The sequence below is a fragment of the Chlorocebus sabaeus genome, chromosome 2 (assembly GCF_047675955.1).
Source record: "Chlorocebus sabaeus isolate Y175 chromosome 2, mChlSab1.0.hap1, whole genome shotgun sequence".
NCBI classification, from domain to species: Eukaryota; Metazoa; Chordata; class Mammalia; order Primates; family Cercopithecidae; genus Chlorocebus; species Chlorocebus sabaeus.
The window spans coordinates 76,113,030-76,137,844 of NC_132905.1; the positions used below are offsets into that span (position 1 = coordinate 76,113,030).

General features: G+C 44.2%; 1 protein-coding gene and 1 long non-coding RNA gene across 12 annotated transcripts in view; one reads left to right on the forward strand and one right to left on the reverse strand.

The window, feature by feature from the left end:
- The window catches only part of LOC103217700 (uncharacterized), a 326,662-nt gene extending 307,359 nt beyond the window's left edge, over window positions 1-19,303 (reverse strand). For all 6 annotated transcript variants that reach the window (XR_012090630.1, XR_012090627.1, XR_012090631.1 and 3 more), the window contains exons 1-2: window positions 19,136-19,303; window positions 15,677-15,759 (exon numbers count right to left, since the gene is read on the reverse strand). This is a non-coding gene — a long non-coding RNA (uncharacterized lncRNA). The remainder of the gene's footprint in view (window positions 1-15,676; window positions 15,760-19,135) is intronic.
- Window positions 19,304-19,388: 85 nt separating this feature from the next.
- Window positions 19,389-24,815, forward strand: part of APP (amyloid beta precursor protein) — a 283,764-nt gene continuing 278,337 nt past the window's right edge. For all 6 annotated transcript variants that reach the window (XM_007966044.3, XM_007966048.3, XM_007966059.3 and 3 more), the window contains exon 1: window positions 19,389-19,621. In XM_007966044.3, the coding sequence (XP_007964235.2) occupies window positions 19,565-19,621 (57 nt within the window). In that variant the 5' untranslated portion in view covers window positions 19,389-19,564. The remainder of the gene's footprint in view (window positions 19,622-24,815) is intronic.

Sequence of the window (24,815 nt, forward strand, 5' to 3'; positions counted from 1 at the left end):
TCCTCCAAAAGAATATTTTAATCATTGCTGACTCAAAGTTCTTTTCCCTACTCTCTCTTGAGCCCACTCAAATCATACTTCTGTCCCCACCATTCTGATCTGGCTCTTGTCAATGTCATCAGTGATGTCTCTATCACTAAATACAATGCAGTCCTTATCTTACTAAACACACAGTATCTGCAGCATTAACCCAGTAGTCATTCTGTCCTCATGAAACACATTCTCGACTTGGCTTCTTGGAAACCACCCTCCTTCTCTTCCTACTCCACTTGCTGCCCCTCCTCTGCTCGCTTCTCTGGTTCCTGCTCATCTTAACAACCTCAACATTTCCAAGTACAGTAGGGCTTAATCCCAAATCCTTTACTTGTGGGGACTTCAGGGGGACTGGGTCTCATTCTGTGGCCCAGACAGGAGTGTAGTGGCACCATCTCAGCTCACTGCACCCTCTGTCTCCCAGGTTCAAGCCATTCTCATGCCTCAACCTCCTGAGTAGCTGAGATTATAGCACCTGCCACCACGCCTGGCAAATTTTTCTATTTTTGGTAGAAACAGGGTTTTGCCATACTGGCCAGGCTGGTCTTGAACTCCTGGCCTCAAGTGATCCACTCACCTCAGCTTCCCAAAGTGCTGGAATTGCAGGCATGAGCCACCATCCCCAGCTTCCAAATCCTTCTTTTTGTCCTCATTTCACCCTAAGTGATCTCACTCAGTACCATCTGTATCTTTACCCTGACCACTCCTCTGAATTCTAAATTCATACATCCAACAGCCTAGCTGGCACTTCAAACTCAAAGATGAGTAGGCATCTTAATCTTAATGTGTCCATACTGAACTCTTGGTCCTCCCCCTTAAAACCCATTGCTCCATCAGGAAGAATAGCTAATGGACGCAGGGCTTAATACCTATGTAATGGGATGATCTGTGCAGCAAACCACCATGGCACACGTTTACCTATGTAACAAACCTGCACATTCTGCACACGTACCCCTCAACTTAAAAGCTGAAGAAGAAAAAAAAAAGCCCACTGCTCCGACAGTCCTTTCCATCTCGATGAATGTTAACTCCATTCTCCAAGTTGCTGTGGCCAAAAGCCTTGGGTCATCTTTGACTCCTTTCTTTCTCTCACATCACAATTCCAGTTCATCAGAAAATCCTTTTGGCTCTAACTTCAGAATATATTCCAAAATTTCCCTCTCCTCACCGCCTTCCACCCTCATGTACATTTCTGCAACAGCCTCCTCCTGGTTTTCTTCCTTCTGTCCTTGCCTCCCCATAGACTGCTTTCAGTACAGTAGCTAGAGTGATGCTTTTAAAATATGAGCCAAATCATCACCTTCATCTGCTCAGAAACCCTCGCTGGCTCCCCTTCTGCTCAAAGAACTGAAAATGGTTTTCAAGGTCTTACACTATCTGGCCCTTTTCCCCTCTGTGTTAGCTTTCTAGGGCAGCCATAATAAAGTACCACAGATTGGGTGACTTAACCAACAGAAATTTATTTTCTCACAATTCTGGAGGCTGGAAGCCTGAGATGAAGGTGTCAACAGGATTGGCTTCTCTGGGGGCTTCTCTGCTTGGCTTATAGCTATAGATGGCTCTCTTCTCCCTGTGTCATCACATGGTCTTCCCTCTGTGCCCATCTGTGTCCTAATTTCCTCTTCTTGTGAGAAAATCAGTCATATTGGATTATGGCCCACCCTAATGACCTCATTTTAGGTCTTTAAAGACATTATGTCGAAACACTGTCATGTGCTGAAGTTCTGGGGCTTATGGCTTCAACATATGAATTCCAGGGAGACACCACTTAGCCTGTAACAACCTCCCTGACCTCACCTCCTCCCACTCTCCCACTCACGCCCTCCACTGGAGCCTCAAGGGCCACCTTGCTGTTCTCCAAACCCATTAGACTTATTTCTGCCTCAGGAGCTATTCTCTATGCCCAAATCCTCTCTCCCCAGACAGTGGCAAGTCTTCCTCCTTCATTTCCTTTACATGTTTGCTCAAAGCTCACTACATCAGTGAGGCCTTTCCTGATCACTGTGAGTATTAACAGAATAGCAAGGCACCAAGCTCCTAACCATACACAAATTTTCCACCTCCCCTTGCTCTGCTTAACTTTTCTTCACAGCCTGTATTGTTATATACTACTTTGTATATTTTCTTATTCACATGCTTGTATTTTTAAAATCTCCGTCAACTTAGTAGGTGCTTATTAAATATCTGTCGAATTAGTGGATAAATAGGATACAGTCATTTGCCAAAAGGAATACATCCAAAGATCAGCATCACAAGGGATCCAGCAACTGTAACCTGTAAGGCACAGTTTACACAACTCAGATATTTAGCTTTGAGGAAAAAAAAAGAAGCTTGAGGAAATACTGGGTAAGTATTTTAACACTTCTAAAGGAGTGTCCTGTGGCCAAAAGCACAGTTTGTCTTTGCATTTGGTGTTACTCCATGGGGCAGTGTTGGGATATAAGGACGGAAATGAAGAGAAGATAAATTTTAGCTAAACGTAACAACATAAAAATTCTAGTGAAATGTTATATTTCCTGAAGCTGGCTCCTGATAATAGGAAGTAAGGAGGCAGAAACCAGATGATTGTCTCAAGAATATTGCAAGAGAGACACTTGCCTTGGTGGGAGGATCAAACAGTTGATTTCTGATTTGGGTTCCAACTCTAAGATTCTAGAAAGATAACCCAACTTTAGATGAGGAAACTGTCACCACTTCATATAGTATGGCTGGTCTTAGCGCCCCATTGCTTTTATGACTCAGGTCTAGCCAAGTGGCCATATCCTGGAAGCACCACAAGATGAAATGAGAAGTCAGGGGGACAAAGGACAAGCTTTGCCAATAAATATTCAAATGACCGTATGCAAAGGACTTCATTTATCTGGCTCTCCAGTAAATCCTCATCAAATTAAAGACTTGGCCTAAATGACTACTTCATCCCTTTCAGTTGTAAACACTGTAATTCCAGATGTTTTTTCCTCAACTAACAGGAGCTGTGAAAAACAGGAGTTGTGATAAAGAGACTTCAGATAGTCACAGAGGCCAGACACAGTGACTCACTCCTGCAATCCCTGCACTTTGGCAGACTTGAGCCCAGGAGTTTGAGATCAGCCTGGGCAACAAAGTAAGACCCAATCTCTACGAAAAATTTGAAGAAATTAGCTGGGCATGGTGGTACCCACCTGTAGTCCCAGCTACTCAGGAGACTAAGGTAAGAGGATTGCTTGAGCCCTGGAGGTTGAGGTTGCAGTGAACCATGATTATGCCACTGTACTCCAGCCTGAGCAACAGAGTGAGACCAGAGTGTCTCAAAAAACAAACAACAACTACAACAACAAAAACAGGCACAGAGTATATATTAAATGGGATGGGAAAGAAGGTACACTGGCATGTTCAGATTGAAGGAGAATCATGTTAAGTCACATCCTTCCTTCCTTACCAGAAGATTACATAAATGACAGGAAAAAAATCCTCTGGGCCAATTGTTCAACATCTTGTCTTCAAGCATGTGAAAGTGTAGAGAGCTCTGAGCTTGAAAAATGAGGATGAAACTGTTACTTAATCACAGACACCTTACAGAACTGCTTCTCACTCCCAACGGTCCAGTAAAGCTTCAAGTTGTGCTGTGCTTCAGTTTATGGAGACTAAATCTTACACTGAATGAGTATCACTGAAAACTAATTTCAAAAACAAGTCTACCTTTAGTGAGCACACATCGCTGTGCTTGCCCGAGCTTCTTTGTTTTGATTGATAAAATGTCTTCTGTGGATGTTTCCTAGGTGTTGAATTGTTGAGACTAGTAAGACAGCATTAAAGACTTGAGTTACTTAAGCTTGGTTTCTAATACCTTTGTCTGCCTTTTTCTAGCTATAGTCTGTTTATGGCTTTTGGAGTTATTTTGGCCAAAAAGCACCAAACAGGACTGGGCGCAGTGACTCACACCTGTAATCCCAGCACTTTGGGAGGCCAAGGCGGGTGGATCACAAGGGCAGGAGATTAAGACCATCCTGGCTAACATGGTGAAACTCCGTCTCTACTAAAAACACAAAAAATTAGTCGGGCATGGTGGCAGGCGCCTGTAGTCCCAGCTACTCAGGAGGCTGAGGTGGGAGAATGGCATGAACCCAGGAGGTGGAGTTTGCAGTGAGCAGAGATCATGCCACTGCACTCCAGCCTGGGTAACAGAGCAAGACTCTGTCTCAAACAAAAAGAAAAAAGAAAAAAGAAAAAGCACCAAACAATCTTGATACAACCTGATTTTAAAAATAGAAATTCCCAGTAGCTCCCAAGTAGTTAAGGCAGAAATGGTACAATCGACTAAGCAAATCTTTGACCTGTTTTCTTATGTTGGTCAAAAACTAGCATAAATTTGATATCTTTCAGGATTTAAGCCAGGGTAGAGCTAGTGCTCTGGAATGACCTGAAAACTAAGTGGTATAATTTGGATATTTGACCCTGTCGAAATCTCATGTTGAGGTGTAATCGCAGTGTTAGAGGTGGAAGCTGGTGGGAGGTGTCTGAATCATGCAGGTGGATCCCTCATGAATGGCTTGGGCCACTCCCTTGGTGATAAGTGAGATCTCCCTCTGAGTTCACATGAGATCTGGTCTCAATAAAAGTGTGGGGCAACACCCCCAACTGCTCTCTCTCTCCTCATCACATGCGTTCACCATGTGCCGTGCCTGCTTCCCCTTTGCATTCTACCATGATTGAAGGCTCCCTAAAGCTTCACCAGAAGCCAAACAGATGCCAGCACTGTGCTTCATGTAAAGCTTGCAGAAGTGTGAGGGAAATAGTCCTCTTTACTTTACCAATTACCCATCTCAGGTATTTCTTTATAGCAATGCAAGAACGACCTAACACAGAAAATTGGTACTGAGAAATGGGGGCATTACTATAAAGCTATCTGAAAATATGGAAGTGATTTTGGAACTGGACAGAGGTTGGAAGAATTTGGAGAGCTCAGAAGACAGGAAGATGAGGGAAAGTGTGGAATTTCTTAGAGACTGGTTAAATGGTTGTCACCAAAAGCTGACAGAAATATGCATAGTGAAGTCCAGGCATGCCACCGTCTCAGATGGAAATGAGAGACTTCTTGGGAACTGGAGCAAAGGTCACATGTGCTATGCCTTAGCAAAGAACTTGGCTGCATTGTCTTCAGGCCCCAGGAATCTGTGGAAGTTTGAACTTGTGAGTGATGGGTATCCGGCAAAAGAAATTTCTAAGCAGCAAAGCATTCAAGAATTGATCTGGCTGCTTCTAGCAGCCCAACTCAGATATGGGAGCAAAGAAGTGACTTAAAGCTGGAACTCATAAGGGAAGGACAGCATACAAGTTTGGAAAATTTGCAGCCTGGCCATGTGTTCGAAAAGATAAGCCCATTTTCATGGGAAGAATCCAATCAGGTTGCAGAGCAAACCACTTGCTAGAGGTATTTGCCTAACTAAAAAGAATCCAGATAGTAATATCCAAGAAAATGGGGAAAAGGCCTTGAAGGTATTTAAGAGACCTTTGCAGCAGCCCCTTCCCTCACAGACCCAGAGGCCTAGGAAGAAAGAATGGTTTTGTGGGCTAGGCCCAAGGCCCCACTGCCCTGCACAGCCTTGGAACACTGCTCTCCATATCCCAGCCACTCGAGCTCCAGCTGCGGTTCAAAGGGACCCAGGTACAGCTTGGGCTGCCGCTTTGGAGAATGCAAGCCATAAGACTTGGAGGCTTCCACACAGTGTTATGTATGTAGGTGCACAGTATATAAGATTGAAGAACGCTTGGCAGCCTCAACTTAGATTTCAGAGGCTGTACAAGAAAGCCTGGGTGCCCAGGCAGAAAACTGTTGCAGGTGCAGAGCCTCCAAAGACAACCTCTACTAGGGCAGTGACAAGGGGAAGTATGGTGTTGGAACCCCACACAGAGTCCCCAGTGGGGCATGGCCTAGCAGAGCTGTGAGAAGGGGGCCCCTGCCTTCTAGGCCTGAGGATGGTAGATCTACCAGCAGCTTACACCTTGTGCCTAGAAAAGTCATAGCACTCAACAATCTGTGAGAGCAGCCATGAGGGCTGTACCCAGCTGCAAAGCCACAGAGGCAGAGCTGCCCATAGCCTTGGGAGCCCACCCCTTGCTCCAGTGTGCCCTGGATGTGGGACATGGAGTCAAAGGAGATTATTTTGGAGCTTTAAGGTTTAATGACTGCCCTACTGGGTTTTGAAATTACATGAAGACTATAGTCCCTTTCTTTTGGTTTCTCTGATTTCTCCCTTTTGGAATGGGAATATTTACCCAATGCTGGTTCTCCCATTATATCTTGGAAGTAAATAACTTGTTTTGATTTTACAGGCTCATAGATGGAAAGAGATGAGTCTCAGATGAGACTTTGGACTTGGACTTTGGACTTTTGAGTTAATGCTGGAACAAGTCAAGATTTTTGGGGACTGTTGGGAAGGCATGATTATATTTTGAAATGAGAGAAGGACATGAGATTTGAGAGAGGCCAGGGGCAGAATGATATAGTTTGTATATTTATATCCACCCAAATCTCATGTTGAATTGTAATCCCCCGTATTGGAGGTGGGACTGGTAGGAGGTGATAGGATCACGGGGGTGGATTTCTCATGAATGGTTTAGCACCATCTGTTTGTTGCTGTCCTTGTGATGAGTGACTTCTCATGAGATCTGGCTGTTTAAAAGTGTGTGGCACCATGCTCTGTCTTGTTGCGCTCTGGTCATGTGACATCCCTACTCCCCCTTCACCTTCCATCATGATTGTAAGCTTCCTGAGGCCTCACCAGAAGCCAAGCAGATGCCAGCATCAGGTTTCCTGCAAAGCCTGCAGAATCATAAGCTGATTAAATCTCTCTCTTTTTTCTTGAGATGGAGTCTTATCCTGTGGCCCAGGCTGCAGTGCAGTGGCAGTATCTCTGATCCCAGGCTCAAGTGATTCTCCTGCCTCAGCCTCCTGAGTAGCTAGGATTACAGGTGTGTGCCACCAGACCCAGCTAATTTTTGTGTTTTTGGTAGAGATGAGGTTTTGCCATGTTGGCCAGGCTGGTCTCGAACTCCTGACCTAAGGTTGTCCATCCACCTCAACCTTCCAAAGTGCTGGGATTACAGGCGTGAGCCACTGCACCCAGCCTGTTTTCTTTATAAATTACCTAGTCTCAGATATTTATTTTTAGCAATGCAAGAGTGCCCTAATATACCAACATTTGTGTTTTCACCATTTTTTTTCTGTTTATAGCCATGTTATTTTACTGTTTATCTGAGAAAAGAACCTGGCCTGTCAGTATCTTTTATTAGACGGACAAACTCGCCAGAATAAAGTGAGTATTAGGACCCTTGGTTCTGCAAGGTTTAGGTAACAGAATCTGTTTTTACTGATTGTTGGGAAACATAAATGATATTCCTTTTAGACTTGGCTCCCTAAACCTTTTCCTTGTTTTGCTTTTTGGTACAATAATGAGAGTTGGCAGGGCCACTTGACACCATTAGCAGTAACGAATTTTTCAATAAGGACTAACAGAGGAAAACTATGGAAATTCTGATTTATTGTTTGGCCCAGAGAGTTCTCTATCTCCTCGTGCCCTTGCTCTCCATGTATACTTTATGAGACATTTCAGTAAAGGCATCTCTCAAAATTAATCCCATAGCTGTCTCCTTCAATTCTCCTCCTTGCAACTCTTCACCAATCTTCATACGGTCCTGGCCACTTCTTGAGGGCCCTCCCACCAGATGATTAAAGGCAATACAGTGAAGGAGAGTCCTATTCTGAGACTTGTCTTTGTAAACTTAGTGATCTTCTTCCTTTCCACTTATGAAAATTTAAAGAGAAGCACTCTCAAATGTGAACTGAATGCCGTCCCATTTCTCCCCCAAACTGGGAAGAAGCTGGTCATATACCTGCACATTTATATAATAAATATTCAAAGACTCTAATCTGGTATCTTCCATATAACACACACTTTAACTCCTATTTTAAACTTTCAAAAGGCTTTTTATGGCATCTTATGCCCTACTTTAAAATGTCTGTCAGCCTAATATTTCTACCTTTTTTCTTTATTAATTTATTTTCAAGGTCATGTGTGAAAACAACTTTCAGTGAAAAGAACCCATCTGCCTTGACAAAAATGTACACTATAAACCTTCACTTCTACAAGGGTCTAAAAAAATCCAAGGGTTCAATTCGAATGCTTCCAAACCACGTTCCCTAAAGCATGCTTTGTGCAACACTAGGAGTCGATGCAGCAAACAAAAACAAAAAATGGGGAGAGGAACCAGGCAGGCACGGTGGCTCATGCCTATAATCCCAGCACTTTGGGAGACCCAGGCGCGTGGAACACTTGAGGCCAGGAGTTCGAGATCAGTCAGCATAGTGAAACCCCGTCTCTTCTAAAATACAAAAATTAGCTAGGTGTGGTCGTGTGTGCGTGTAATTCCAGCACTTTGGGAGACTAAGGTGGGTGGATCACTTGAGGTCAGGAGTTCAAGACCAGCCTGGCCAACATGGTGAAACCGCGTCTCTACTAAAAACACACACACACACACAAAAAGTAGCTGGGTATGGTGGCACACACCTGTAATCCCAGCTACTCGGGAGGCTGAGGCATGAGAATCATTTGAACCCTCGAGGCAGAGCCTGCAGTGAGCAGAGATCTTGCCACTGCACTCCAGCCTGGGGAACAGAGTGAGACTATGTCTAAAAAAAAAGGAAAAAGAAAAAAGAAATGGGGAGAGGGAATGATGCTACATACTGAAGCTACCTACCTTCTATAAAATTCAAAATGCAGATTATCATCTTAAAAAACTGTGTGCATCTTAAAGTGAAAATATTTGTTTAATTTGACTTAACCTCCTATTTCTCAAAGTTACTTGATTACAGACCTCTTTTCGGGTATGCATGCAACACTGAGCAACATACGACCAAGCTAGGGTTCCATGGTACACAGTTTGGAACTTGTGCTAGAAAATGTTATTCATTATTTTATAAGAAGTGTTATTCCAAGGCATCTATGCATTGGAGAATAATCTTGGTATGAAATATGACTCGATCCCTTCTCATAACGTATTTACAGGGTATGGTGGTTAATTTTATGTGTCCACTTGTCCCTTAGCCCATCCTGGGTTAAGGGATGTCCAGATAGCTGGTAAAATACTGTTTCTGGGCGAGTCTGTGAGAGTATTTCTGGAAGAGATTAGCATTTGAATCAATAGACTGGGTACCAAAACCCATCCTCACTGATGTGAGTGGGCATCATTCAATTAACAGAGCATAGGAATCATAAAAAAGGTGGAGGAAGGCAAATTTGCTCTCTCTTCTGAAGCTGGGACATCCATCATCTGCTCTTGCCCTTGACTTCAGAGCTCCAGGTTCTTGAGCCTTCAATACCAGTAGCTACTCTTCAGCCCTTCAGCCTCAGATGCAAGAATTACACTGGCTTTCCTGGTTCTTCAGCTTGCAGGGGGCACATGTTGGGACTTCTTGGCCTTTATAATCTCCTGAGCCAATTACTGTAAGAAGTGTCTTTGTATATCTATATATATATCCCATTGGTTCTGTTGGTTTGGAAAACCCTAATACACAGGGCTATCTATAGCTCATCCCTCAAGTACTAAGTAAGTCTCCAAATGACTATCAAGTTCTTACAGACACAAAACATATATGCTTATTTTGTAATATCAAGTTGTTAACTTCATCTGAGTAGTTTTCAGTACATATGATGGGGATAAGTCATCGGTTATGACAGACAACTTCTAGAGTTACATCACCAATGTTCATTCATCTATCACTCACCTTTCCTTCAAACTTTATACATCATATTCAAGTTAATTCCTATTGCACGTACCTGATTTCTACATACGAAATGAAAATTAAACTTATTATTTCCCTCATTAAAAGAAAAGATTCCAGGCTGGGTGCAGTGGCTCATGTCTGCAATCACAGCATTTTGGGAGGCTGTGGCAGGTGGATCACCTGAGGCCAGGAGTTCAAGACCAGCCTAGGCAATGGTGAAACCCCTATCTACTAAAAATACAAAAAAAAAAAAAAAAAAAAAAAAAAACACACACACAAAAAAACCTAGCCAGGCATATGTGCGCCTGCAATCCCACCCCTACTCAGGAGGCTGAGGCAGGAGGATAGCTTGAGTTCTGGAGGCAGAGGTTGCAGTGAGCCAAGATCACACCACTGCACTCCAACCTAGGCAAGACAGTGAGATTGAGACTCTGTCTCAAAAAAAAAAAGTTTTCAAATCACTTTTTCTCCTTTGCAGTTCAGCATTGTCATTAAAGGTGTCCAGGTAAGACAGAACTGGGTATAAACCCTCCCTTCTCTTCCCCTTACTCTTTCACCTCTTCATTTGTGACATGCAGTGTTAACCCAATATAACTCACGAGTGTTCAGAGATCCCGTCTGTCCTCAGCTTGACACACTGTAATCTTTAGGCATCCTTATTAGTAATAAGGTGTCCTTGTGTGATTTTTTCACAAACTTTTCACAGACCCTATCTGTGGTCATTCCTGGAACCCCTGGCACATTCTTCTTCCTTCTCTTCCTGATCTCAACATTTTCATCCTCCAAATCTCCCTCTGCTTTGCCCGTGGACAAACCTCTAGAAATGTTAAAATGTCAGATCATGATCGGGAAATCTGTAGTGAGTAGTTGGCCACTGCTGCCCATTCCATCTGACCTAAATTCCTCAGCTCTTCTAACATTAAGACCTCTTCCTGGCCGGGCGTGGTGCCTCACACCTGTAATTCCAACACTTTGGGAGGCTGAGGCAGGCGGATCACTTGAGGTCAGGAGCTCGAGACCAGCCTGGCCAGCATGATGAAACTCTGTCTCTAACTAAAAAATACAAAAATTAGCTGGACATGGTGGTGCATGCCTGTAATCCCAGCTACTTGGGAGGCTGAGGCAGGAGAACCACTTGAACCTGGGGGGCGGAGGTTGCAGTGAGCTGAGATCCCACCACCGCACTCCAGCCTAGGTGACAGAGCAAGATTCAGTCTCAAAAACAAAACAAAACAAAATCTCTTCCTATAGCTAACTCCCATTTACCACCCCCAGCATGAACATTCTTGATGTATTTACATGGTTTCTCCTTGGAACTTCCTCTTTTTCTTCTTTCTTAACGGTTGCTATCAAATACCCTGAAAAAAGAAACAAAAACAAAAAACCTCCTCTGAATGTCCCTTATTCACCCTTCCAATGCTACAAGTCTGTAACTCTCATTTTCTTGTTAAAAATTTTTTTTAAATTATTATTATTTTTTCCAGACAAAGTCTTGCTCTCTTGCCAGGCTGGAGTGCAGTGGCATGATCTTGGCTCACTGCAACCTCTGCTTCCTGGGTTCAAGTGATTCTCCTGCCTCAGCCTCCTGAGTAGCTGAGATTACAGGTGCCTGCCACCATGCCCAGCTAATTTTTATACTTTTAGTAGAGGCAGGGTTTCACCATGTTGGCCAGGCTGGTCTCAAATTCCTGACCTCAAGTAACCCACCTGCCTCGACCTCCCAAAGTGCTGAGATTACAGGTGTGAGCCATCATGCCGGGCCAAAATTTTTAAATTTTAAAAAATATATTTTATTTTTTGTAGAGACAGGGTCTCACTTTGTTGCCTAAACTGGTCTTGAACTCCTGGGCTCAAGTGATCCTCCTGCCTCAGCCTCCCAAAATGCTAGGATTACAGGCACAAGCCACCACGCCCGATGCTTAATTTTCTTCTGATGAATTCACATATATATGCGCAAATACTTTATGCTAAATTGTACTTACTGATGTACTTTTTTTCACTGTGTTTTTTTTTCCTTTTGCCCAGATATTTTTCTCATACAAACATTAGCTCTTTAATGGGAGCAAATGTACCAGTCTTTTTTTTTATTCCCACCTATAGTGAGAATATAAACATTTTTTGCTGATCTACCAATACTGAACCCTTTTGTTCCTAATAGTTATATTTACTTTAACTGAATAAATTACACATGGGACAAAAATGTTATTTGAGGGATGAAGTTGGGTGTTTGCTCAGGGACAAAGTTGATGGTGCCTTTGTGAATTTATCAAAAAGACCATCGCGATGGCTAAATAATAGAGGGCTAAATAATAGAAATTGCTTTATTGGCAATATCAGTTTGCAAACCCGGAAGATATAGTCTTCAGCATATGCTGAATGTGCTCTCTCTTCAAAGAGGGGAAGGACAAGTTGGGTTTCATGCCTCACAGGGCCCATGTCACACAATGGAGTCATACATATTCAGCAGGTTTGGAGGAAAAGATATACATATTTATGAGGGGAGCTGAGTGCATGGGCAATGGGTAAACGCGTATGTGACATACATCCTATATACACTTTGGGGCAGGGTTTTCATGTTAAAATGAGGTAGAATTTGGCTCTTTACATCAAAAAGTGGACTACAGGACCCAAAGGCAATTTGTGGACAGCCTCTATAAACTGGCTGAAACTGGCTTCAGGTCTGCAATTGCTTATCAGAAAAGAATGTTTGTAAGGGTGATCCTCAGTCCAATCAGAGTTGCAGTGGTCTGGGTTGTAAATCAGAGGATGGGTCTGATAGTTCCTATCATTAGGGAGTTTAGAGCCATAGAAATTGAGTAATTGGTCATGCCAGCCAGTCCCCGAACCCTAACCCTGTAGATAACTTTGTTTCCTTAACCTTACAGTCCATCTTAGGTGATAAAGGGGTGTCTGTTTTGGTATCTCAGATCACAAATTGTTGGTTGGTTTGTGTGTGTGTTTCATCATTCAGGATGTTGTTTCACTAGGCGATGTGAACCTGAATTCTCAAGGCTTGTCAGACTGCAATGTTCCCATTCATTTTAGGTTCAGGTCATGCTTCTCTGGCCATAGCCTTCACTTGGATTTTAAAAGTCGAGTTACTCATCAAAGTCTCCAGGACATGAAAGACAATCCCCAAGTATGATTTGACTAGTAAAAAAAGAGGTCCAGCTGCCTTGAAGCATATATCCCCTCAGCTCCAATGTCTATCACTAGTATTCAGTGTTGGCAAGGATCCCAGGCCACAGAGCTGTGACTTCCTGCAGCCGCTCTGGGGAGTGACTCTCTCGGAGCATGTGATGTGGCCTTCCATTGTGTAGGACCAGCCCAGTGGCATCCTTTCAACACCTCTGGCAAGCAGCCTTTCCAAGCACTGTGCCATCTGAAAACAGGAGGCATATCTTTCACATCCTAGGCACACGCCCTAGGGAGTGGTCAGGCTTTTGTCTAGTTCTCAGCAAACTAGCTGCAGCTCCATTCCTTACTCCCACACTCAAGAGAGATACTAGAAGTGAGAGTAGCCTGATATGATGCTAACCCTGAGTTGCTTTTATTTAAATTAAAATAAGAGTAAATCAATCAGGCATGGTGGCTCATGCCTAAAATCCCCAAATCTTAGGAGATCAGGGAGGGTGGATCACGAGTTCAGGAGTTCAAGACCAGCCTGGATAACATGGCAAGACCCCATCTCTACAAAAAGTACACAGATTAGCTGGACATGGTGGTGTGCACCTGTAGCCCCAGCTACTCTGGAGGCTGAGGTGGAGGATCACTTGAGTCCAGGAGGTAGAGGTTGCAGTGAGCGAAGACTGTGCCACCGCTAATAATTAATTAAATTAATAAATCATGCCCCTTTGATTTATTTATTAAATAAATAAAATAAGGGCAAATCACTCACAAATTTAGAGCTTGTATTAGCAAAACATTACTTAGGGAACCCAAATAAATAACATGGGGTTCACAGCCATTGTGCTAACTGGCACCCCTGGCAAAGTCAGTACAAGCTCAAAGCCAGGATTATGCTGGTCACTTAAGTGACAGCTCTTGTGAATTGCTGTTCTCTCAAGAAAAAAGAACTGATTTCTGTGGTAAACCAGGCACTGTGCTGGGTGCCTTTACAATTCATCACCACACTACCTAAAGAAAGGAGCATTTTTCAGAAACTGTAGTGGTCAGGCTTTCTCAAGGCCTGAGTTCTTTTCCACCAGAGCATATTGTTGCCCTGTTATCCAAAGTTCTCTCAGGAAAAGAACTGACATGTAAGACCCACATGGCTCCATTAAATCTTCTGGCTACTTGATGGATTTTCATACTCCCTACGTCTGGGGTTGGTAGGTACTATCTTCTTTCTCCTCTCTTATTCTTCCTTTTTATTCCATAAAATACAGGAATATTCTTGTACATTAGTCCTTGCAGCAACCTTGGAATTACTACATTCCTCAAACAAGTTATGGAAGCCAGCTGCCAATATTGGTCCCTGCTTAAACAGTGAATTTTGTTGTTCCATAGAGTTACTACTGAAATACCTAAGCCCATTTGTAAAATATAATTTAGTTGACCTGAAGGCTGTCTCTAAAGCAGTTTTATGTAGTTATTACAGAGAAGGACTAATTTTAAGACTATTTTATTGTTTAAAAAATATGTAAACATTTTATGGATGCACTAGTGAAGTAAAGACCAATAAATGAAGCAGTAACTTTAATAAAAGGGTAAGTAAAATGTCACATCCTCTGCCTATATTCAGGTCTGTTAGGTACGTGTAGTTAAATGTAGGCATGTTAGTTGATATTTATTTAAGCATTTCTTTATGTCTACTCATTAAAAAGAAAGAAAAGATTAAAAGAATCTTACTATGTGAAAAACTGCCCACCACTGGGGGAAAGAATTTTATTATGCAAAGCTTCAATGTTATTTACAGTTTACACTTCTGTAGATATTGAAGATTGATGTTAAGATAAAGAAGTTAACCCTGTCCTGTCTTAGAGAAGGTAGAAAGAGATGAGAATGAATACAATTCAGGATCTAATTCTGGTCTTTGATGAGGAATCAGCATACAGTTTTGGGAGGAAAGACAGGTTAAGAGGCATGTGGAACTCTCAAACACATCACTGTGTTTGCCAACATAGATGATAGGCAGCAAGGTCACATCTTCATGGAAAGCATGGTAATTTCTAACACTACCGGAACTCTGGAGTGGCTAAATAATCCATATATTCAACTAGGAAGCAGCTAAAGAGATATCCTAGTTACCTAGGAAGCTTTCTGATTTCAAAAGGACATGAATACAAAGTAGAAGGAATCCACTCCCAAGGATGGACATGAGAGTAGCTTAAAATGTGAGAATAATTTTAGGAGTTTGGTTATAGACTTATGTTCCCTCAAAATTCATATGTTGAAGCCCTAACCCCCGGTACCTTAGAACATGACTGTATTTGGGTAGGGCCTCTGAAGAGCTAATTAAATTAAGGTCCACTGGAGTGGACCTTAATATAATCTGACTGGTATTCTTATAAGAGGAGGAGATTAGGACAAACAGAGACATCAGAGGTACTTGTGCAGAGGAAAGAACATGTGGGGACTTAGCAAGGGTGCAGCCATCTGCAAACCTCTGAGGATTCCAATCCTACCTGCACCTTGATCTCAGACTTTTCTGGAACTGTGAGAAAATAAATTTCTTGGTTTAAGCCACCCAGTCTGTGATATTTTGTTATGGCAGCTCTAGTAAACTAATACAGATTTTAAATGTCAACAAATGCCAGTGTTTAAGCTTTGACAAAACTTTCTAAAGGAAAGTATAAAAGGTCATTTTCTTTCTTTTCAGAGCCTGATGATTGCGGGAGGGGTAAGCTAGCTGCATGGGGATCACCACGCAATACTCACGCAGGACAGAGAAAGTTGATCTCTTCCATTTCTTTTCCTTTTTTTTTTTTTTTTTTCCCCTGTTGAGTTGAATGATCTTCAAACTGCAAATGAAAGAACCATTGCTCATTGGAAATAAAGGCCAAAGATGAGTGACAGGATTATAGAATAAGTCTTAGCTGTTCTAAATCCAAGTCCTTACTTGTTATGTACCCCCACCCCCAAATTCATATGTTCAAGTCCTAACCCGACACTACCTCAAAACGTGACCATATTTGGAGATAGGGTCAAATATGTAATTAAGGTTAAATGAGGTCATTAGCATGGATCCTAACCCAATATCTGATGTCCTTATAAGAAGAGGAGATTAGGACACAGTAAAACACAAAGGGAAGACCATGTGAGAATACAGGGAGAATACTTGCAGATGGCTATCTGCAAGCCAAGGAGAGAGGCCTCAGAAGTAACCAACCCAGCCAAAACCTTGATTTCAGACTTCCAGCCTCCTGAAATGTGAGGAAATACATTTCTGGTGTTTGATCCACCCAGTCTATGGTAAGTTCCGGCAGTCTAACATGCTCATCTGGCTCAGACTTAACGATTGCTTTTGGTGATATTTATGGGGCGCAGATAACAGCCTAAACACAAGACGACAGAAATGTGGCCCAGCAGACTATGCATAAAATAGAACTGGGATATCTGGACCAATTGGAGTCTGCAGTGGGATGCGGTTACTAAAACAGTCAAATGCAACATGAGGCTCCAGGCAGAGTGGTAGGCAGCATCTCCCATGCTGCAGTAGTCAGAGCATACGTGGAGTACTGTAAAAAGACACAGACAAACCAGAACACATCTAGAGAACGGCCAAGGTGTGGAGGGAACCAGAAAACATGCCAATATGTAACTGTTGAAGGAAGTGCCTGTTTTACCTTGTGAAGAGGAGACTCTAGAGGAAGGAGCATGAAAACCACTGGCAAATGTGTAAAGATCTGAAGTGTGGAAAAGAATTATTCTGCTTGGTCACTGGGGATACAAGGATATCTCAGTGGGAGTTTAAAGGCGGGGGATGTGAGCTTTAAATGGGGTAAGAACATTCGAATAACCAGAAATGCCTGAAGATAGAATGCACAGCCTGGAAAGCCGATGAATATCTCACAAATGGAGACACTGAAACCTAGGATGGGGATGCTGTTGTAGGAATTCCAGCAGACAAGTGGCTGTTGGTTCCTTCCCCAACTCAGCAGGATTCTAACTAGGGATGTTCCTGTATTTGGTGCTTAGAGGATCTGGAAGATACCTCAGGGCAGGAAATGGCATTAAATGCAGAACAGAGGTACTGACTGAGAAGCAAAAAGCCATCAGAATCTCTGAATAGTGAAGGAACTGGAGAACATGCAGGCAATGTCCACATCCTGACGCAATCAGCAGCAAATCCTCTTCCCCCAGGAACATCTTGACCAGGGAATGTGTCAGTGTGGTGAATTTCAACAGTGGAAAGAGAAACTGCTAAATCTAAGAACTTTAATTTTTATAGATTATGATCTCATCTCTACAATTTTGAATTTCATGCTCAATAAAAGTCTCTTACTCTTAAACTAAAACTGCCTCCTCCTTCCCAGGGCTGGCTTCACAGGCATGCAACCCTGGGAAGTCTTACAGGCCCTGTGGTGGGAGGAGCCCCATGCTTGGTTTAATGCTCTGCCATCGACATCTTAAAATTTTTTTTTTTTTTTTTTTTGAGACAGAGTCTCGCTCTATCGCCCAGGCTGAAGTGCAATGGCATGACCTTGGCTCACTGCAACCTCCGCCTCCCAGGTTCAAGCGATTCTCCTGCCTCAGCCTCCGGAGTAGCTGGGATTACAGGCATGAGTAACCATGCTCGGCTAATTTTTGCATTTTTAGTAGAGATGGGGGTTTCACTCTGTCGGCCAGGCTGGTCTAGAACTCCTGACCTCAGGTGATCCGCTCACCTGGGCCTCCCAAAGTGCTGGGATTACAGGCATGAGACACCAGGCCCGGCCTTAAAATTCTTAATTTTGAAACAAAAGGTCTCACATTTGCATTTTGCAATGGACTCTGCAAAATTTGTAGCTTTGGGCCACCTTTCTCTTTGCATTCAGATGCCTTCTTTTTTGCCTTATTTGCTCATGCAGACCTGGAACAAATAGGGAATTGCGGTGGCTTTATGTGGTGTAGAAAGTGAACAACTGGGTCTGTCCTGTCACTGTAGGCTTTTCCCTGCTGTCCCAACTTCACGTCATTTACTTGCTGTTAGATTTGGGAGTTCATTAGTTTCACTTTCCCGATGTATAAATAGATAAATAGGAATCATAATAGTAACAGCCTCTTTGGCTTTCGTAGGAAGTGAAGGACATGAAGCATACAAACAAATACTGCATGACAACAAATATTTGCCCTTTTTTGTTGAGGACGTTCAAAGGACATTCAGGTGCAAAAGTAATCCAAGGGTCAAGATCGAATGCCGAGTGCACGGAAAGCCATGAGACAACATTTAGGGGCGCTGGTACAGAAATGACGTCCCAGGAAGGAAATCTATACCACACCGGCTGAGCCATCCTACCCGGGCCTAGGCACCCTTGTCAGCGGAATGGGCAGGGGAGAGAACGCAGGCTGCAGTGCAGCCCTCGGAAGGGCCAGAGCACTCCCTGGCTTCAGTCCTTCCCTACAAGCCCTGTGTGGCTTGGTGACTAATGCTACTTTAGGTCAAGAGCAGGGGATACATATGGGCAGTTCTAGAATATTCTAAACTAGACACTAACTGGACAGTGGACAGTTTGTGTTTAATCCAGGAGAAAGTGGCGTGGCAGAAGGTTCATTTCTATAATTTAGGACAGACACAACGAAGAACAAGGGCAGAGTGTGAGGTCAGAAGTCCTCATTTACGGGGGTCGAATACGAATAATCTCTCCTAATTTTTCCTTCGTCCCCAACTCAGGCGGATGTTACATCCCTGCTTAACAACAACAAAAACAGACCCCTGCCCCCCGCAAAATCCACACTGACCGCCCCTTTTAACAAAACAAAACCAAAACAAACAAAAACATAAGAAAGAAACAAAACCCAAGCCCAGAACCCTCTGCTTTCAAGAAGAAGTAAATGGGTTGCCCGCTTTTTTGCCAGGTCCTGCGCCTTTCTCCTTTGGTTCGTTCTAAAGATAGAAATTCCAGGTTGCTCGTGGCTGCTTTTCACGTTGCGGGTTAAAAAACGAGGCTTTTGCTGTCTCAACAAGCAAAGAAAATCCTATTTCCTTTAAGCTTCACTCGTTCTCATTCTTTTCCAGAAACGCCTGCCCCACCTCTCCAAACCGAGAGAAAAAACGAAATGCGGATAAAAACGCACCCTAGCAGCAGTCCTTTATACCACACCCCCGGGAGGCCTGCGGGGTCGGATGATTCAAGCTCACGGGGACGAGCGGGAGCGCTCCCGACTTTTCTAGAGCCCCAGCGTCCTAGGACTCACCTTTCCCTGATCCTGCACCGTCCCTCTCCTGGCCCCAGACTCTCCCTCCCACTGTTCCCGAAGCCCAGGTGGGCCGTCGGCCGGGGAGCTGAGGAGGGCGCGTGTGGTGCAGGCGGCGCCTAGGGCGCTGCACCTGTGGGCGCGGGGCGCGCGGGCCCCTCCCGGCGCAAGCGGGCGCAGCTCCCCGGCGGCGCCGCTAGGGGTCTCTCTCGAGTGCCGAGCGGGGTGGGCCGGATCAGCTGACTCGCCTGGCTCCGAGCCTCGCCGCCGCGCTCCTGCTCCGTCAGTTTCCTCGGCAGCGGTAGGCGAGAGCACCCGGAGCAGCGCGCGCGGGGGCTCCCGGAGACGGCGGCGGTGGCGCGGGCAGAGGAAGGACGCGGCGGATCCCACTCGCACAGCAGCGCACTCGGTGCCCCGCGCAGGGTCGCGATGCTGCCCGGTTTGGCACTGCTCCTGCTGGCCGCCTGGACGTCTCGGGCACTGGAGGTGGGTGCCGCGCCTCGGAAGGCGGGGGGAGGCGGGCATGGCGGGGACCCAATCCCCCCAAAGACCTTAATGCAAGTCTTTAATGCAGAGAAGCCGAGGGTCCGTCAAGGGGACCCCTCTCCTCTCCGCCCCCGCTTGCGGACGTCCAGCGCATCCTCGCTTTCGGCCCAGCCCTGCCCCAGGGACGCGCGCTCCGGCCCGCGGAGAGGGAGCAGGAGAGGCGCTGGGCTCCCTGGTTCCGCGCCAGCCAGGGGCGAGAAGGGGAGGGGACGACCCTGAGCCCAGACCCCGACTCAGTCCCTGCCTTGGAAGCGCGGTCCGGGGGAGGCGAGAGACATTCAGATGGGAGGAAGGGGGAAGGAGCACGTGGAAAAACCGAAAACGCAGCGTCCTGAAGCCAGTCCTCTGCTCTTGAATCGTTGCCCTTTCCTTTCTCTTGGGCCCTGGGGAGGAGGAGGAGTCGGGACAGCCCGGGAAGCTAGGGGCCCCTCGCTTTTCCCTGCGTTCTCCGCCTCGTTTCACCTTCCCCTCTCACCCCCACTCCCCTTCCTTGTTCGAACCTCCTCTTTCGCGGTTGCTGGCGGCGGCCGCCTGAGTGCGACCCTAGCCCGAGCCCGAGCCGGCGCCGGGGTCGCGCACCGTCTTCCGCAGGCAAACTTTGTGCATTTCCGCGTCTCCCTTTTGTGTAAGTTGCGAGAAATGGGAGGGGTCGGAGAACCATAGCCACCCCGCACCTTCGCCAAGCCTGGACGTCCCGGGAGTTTGCTGGCACCCTAAGCTTCTGCCTCAGAGGCAGAAGGTCCCCGGGAACAAAAGCCGCGACACCCCGCCCTCACCGGCCCGGGCGCTCTGGGCCGAGCCGCGTTAGTCTCGGTGCGCCACCGAGACTCCGGCCCGGCTCCCCGGCTGTGCGTCCGCCCTGGAGGGGGCAGAGACGCTGCCGGGGCCTCTGGCGGAGCCTTGGGGCCCCTCTGCTTCCCACCCTCGGATCACCTCTGAGGCTTAATTCTCTGCTGGGCTGTAAAGTCCTTGGCGGAGAGGAAATAAGGCGGAGAGTAGGGTGTGCGTCTGGAAAGGGCAGTGGCGGATGGTGGGGAGGCACGGGCTCTGTCCTGTGCATCCAAGGAGGCGTTTGTCTTATTAAGGCGCGGCCTCTTCCCTAGCACCTCTGGGGACTCTGAGTTAGTTCTCCTGGGGGCACAGGATGCTGGGGAGGGTCCGAAGGGTCTTTTTTTTAGGGTACAGATAAAAGGATTGAATTGAGTGAAGATTAAGACGGAGAAGATGGCGCCTCTGCAGTGCAGCAAAGAAAAGCTGTGTGGAGGCTGCAGCCTAGTGAAATCCACCCACCACTAGGTGTATAACAAGTCTTCCCCATTCATCCAACTCTCGAACATTCAGCTAACGCCTGTGCACAATGACTGTTTTTCTTTACATCTGAAGATGCTTAGAAGTTGTTTGCATGACAGTTGGGCCAGAGAAGGTTGTATTTCACTTCGGTTGGATTCCTGTTTGGCATCTTAACCATTTGCAACCTTCCCTCCCCGTTTTTTCCCCTCTTTTCCCCCAACCTCCTAGTAATTTTCCAAAAGAAAAAAAGCAGTTTCCGGACGGATGTTTTCCTGAGGCTGTATAGACTATCACACCATTACAGTTTTTTAGTTCGTAATTTGCAAGGTCATTGAACTTTTTTCCCTTCTGATTTTTACCCACAAGTGGCTCAGGAATCACCTTAGGGCTAGTTAAGACAGGTTGTTTTAAGAGTTAAAGAATTTCGTTTTCCATGTTTTAAAAAAATGCTCTTAACTAAGAGAATTCTGATTTCTCTCATGACTTACATTTATTTGTAGAATTATTCCCGTTTTCCTGAATGGTCGTAGTACAAATTAAAAACCGAATATTTAAGGAATTAAAAGCATATGATAACCTTATTTTTGAAGCTTTAGTCAAAACTTGAATATGTAACTTTGTTGAGCAATATTTCTGTATAAAAAGAGGAAGCGTGTAGGCAGATTCGAATTTAGTTTTTGGTCTGTTTAATTGCATTAATTTGCTCTTTCTGCCATCTTCTGGGAGCTTTTCACTAGCTATTGTTAACTCCTTTAAAGGGTGGAGGTGAGAGTCACATTATTCCATTTTGCAAAGTGTTGATACAAGGGTAGGTAATTCAGTCTACTGAGGTTTGAGAGTGGTTTATCTGGCCCTCTCTGTGTCCACTGAAAAGATGTAATTACGAGTTGACTGTCTTTTATAGAGCTTAGAAAATAGGTCTGCTGCAGGTGGCTGTAAAAAAGAAATGAATAAGGGCAGTGATAATGGGGCCTTGGCTTGCAGGGGAAACATGGTTATTATCTGGGTGGATGATTTTGGCTGGTATGTTGATAGAGGTGTGAGTTTAACAAACCCTAGTCTATATGATGTTTCACTACCCTGATATTTATTTATTTTTAAATCTAGCTTCCTCTTAAGTTTTATTTCCCTCTCTTGAGGGTTTAACCTAGTCACAATCATCTTACCTTTGTGGTAGTGCTAATTCAGTTTATGGAAACCTACTGGTACTGACTAGTACCTCCCTAAAGGTAGAAGCCCACACACAGAATAGTAAAGCTCAGGTTTAATGGTGATCTGTAAGGAGTCATGGTTCTTGCTAATCGGTGAGAAACCATGATAACTGGCAGACTGCAGAAGCTTTTCTCTTGTCACTGTAACCAGCAGAGGCTCCTGAACGACACTCGCAAGGCTATTAGTACTGCGGAGAAGTTGCTAAATGGAATAATACTGGTCCTGACTGAGGAAATGAAAAGGAACATGCAAGTTCTCAAGGTTAAATGAGGAATGATTGATTCAAAAAATTAAAAAAAAAAAAATGTGATCAACTGAATATTGGCTTGAAGAAATGGGAGAGGTTATCTTTATGTTAAGTCTTGTTGCTAGAGGATCTCTATTTTATGTTACTGTTTTTTGCATACTAGAGTCTTCTACAGATATTTGTATGCATGTAGTCAGTCATTCTGGAAATAAGCATAGCTATTACTTGCGTTTCACGTGGCCACTAAACTATCATTGAGAAATGCATTAAATTCAGTAGAAATGTACGTTGTTTCTGCAAATTGTATTACCTTGAGAATCTTACGAAGCATCTTTCGTTAATACATTTCTTTTAAAATCTCTATCAATCACAAATGTAAAGATCAACCTGTGCAGATGCATTTTAAATGTAAAGCTTCCAGAATGTAAGGTGTAGTTTGACTGCATACCTTATTACCTCCCCTTCCCTCCTCCCTCCCCTTACTGCCAGGAAGTTTGCAGGGTAAATAAAACACGCACATGATAACAAAACAAAGTGGAATGTACTAAAATACCAAAAGGAAAATACAGATTAAGTATACTGAGTAAATATGTTACAGAGAAAACTTCCTGTATTTAAAAACTATAGGAATAATGGGATGAGCTAATAGATAATCCTGGAGCATTTCCTGGTAGTAAATTTCCAGCCAGGTTTGTATCCCAGGTTTGGGGATTTGAGGTTAAGTTTTTGCATATACAATATGTGTTTACATTCCTCTCTGCCTCTCCCAGACAGACACACACACACACACACATACACATTTGTCTGACTGTCTGTGTCTCTCTCTCTCACTTGAGTGACAGATGCTGGTGCAGGGTACTCTCAAGAGGAGTAGGGAATTCGAAATAAGGAGTTGAGAGGTCAAAGGTAAGGGTCTGAATGCAGGACCAGAGAGCTTCAGTAGCATCACAGAGTGATTCCCTGAGTGGCAGCGAGGAGGATAGGGAAGAAATCATATTTTCTGTTTGTGTTTTTTGTCTGGTGGTTTTCAATCTCTCTCTGTTTCACTTGACTATGCTTGATTATGAAATCTTTTTTTTTTCTTTTTTAATTTAAAGATCTCAACTGGCTTTGTCGTGATTCTACATTTAGGCAACACTATTCCATAAAATAGTATAAATGTTTCTATGAGTTGAACAGAGGAGATCGGCTTTGTAGACAGAAAAGGGCTGAAGAAAACAGAAACAGAAAAATCTTTTCCTTTTCATCGTGAGAGCTCAGATGCAAATGTATGGAGTGGGGATGGATGGGAAATGCTGTCACCCCGTGGGTCTCACAGCCGGTGTACAGATACACCCTCATGAGTGGGTGGGGGAAGACAGAAGGTGGCAGGGGAAAGAATGAGCACACCCTAGAATGAGTAGCAAGTTTAATCAATAAAATACGTCTTTCTTTTTTTTTATTGTTGTGTAAGAAGAAAAGCAGACAGAACTCAAACCCTGAAGCTGATTTGGCAAGTGAAAACTTAGTAAAGGGGGAAATGTTACGTAACTATTTCTTCAGTTTAGTGTGGATAGCTTAAGAAATAACCGTTAGTGTGAGGACACTTGTTTTCTTGGAAAACAGGTTTGGCACATTTTCCTTTTTAATCTTGGATAATAGATACGCTTGACCGGTATCTCTTTAGAAGTAGAAATCTAGCAAAGACTGGAGTGCAATGATTGCTCTAGGAATAAATTCACATATTTAAATTTAACAGCCTGGATATGTTCATCCATTAATAACTTCATGAAAAAGGGATGCTGAATAGATTAGATAGCTGACTATTCAAAGAGGGCCACATGAAGTCTCAGGTTCACATGTATGAAATCTGCTGAAATAGAAACCTAAGCTATTTTATTTAGGTTTATTTTGTGCGGCTGCATGTTGAAGAAACATGCAATGCAGAATTAGCTTGAACCTTGCAAGAGTGATAGTGTCTCACCAAAGAAGATAGTTAAAATGTGGAAGATGAGAGGTTTTTTAAAAATCTCACCTCTATAGAAAGAACCAGAGTTATTCTCAATTTATAATGTTGATTTTGATGCCAGTCGTGATGTTAGGCCAATAACACTGAGTCATTGAGTGTTCTCAGGTGTGTAGAGAAGGTGGCATTGCACACTAATCAAGAGAGTTTGGACCAGGGCAGGAACGCATGGGTATACATTCTGTCTTTGTCTCTTTTGAGCTAGTGTCCATGGGCAAGTTTCTGTGCCTCAGTTTTTTCCTTTGTGAAATGGGATGAGTATTTCTAGTTATTGAGGATTGAACTAATATCTATGTTAAATGCTTGAAACGGTGTGTGAGTTAATATGTATGTAACCTGATGGCATTGCATAAGCACTGTGTGTTTGTTACTGATAGTAT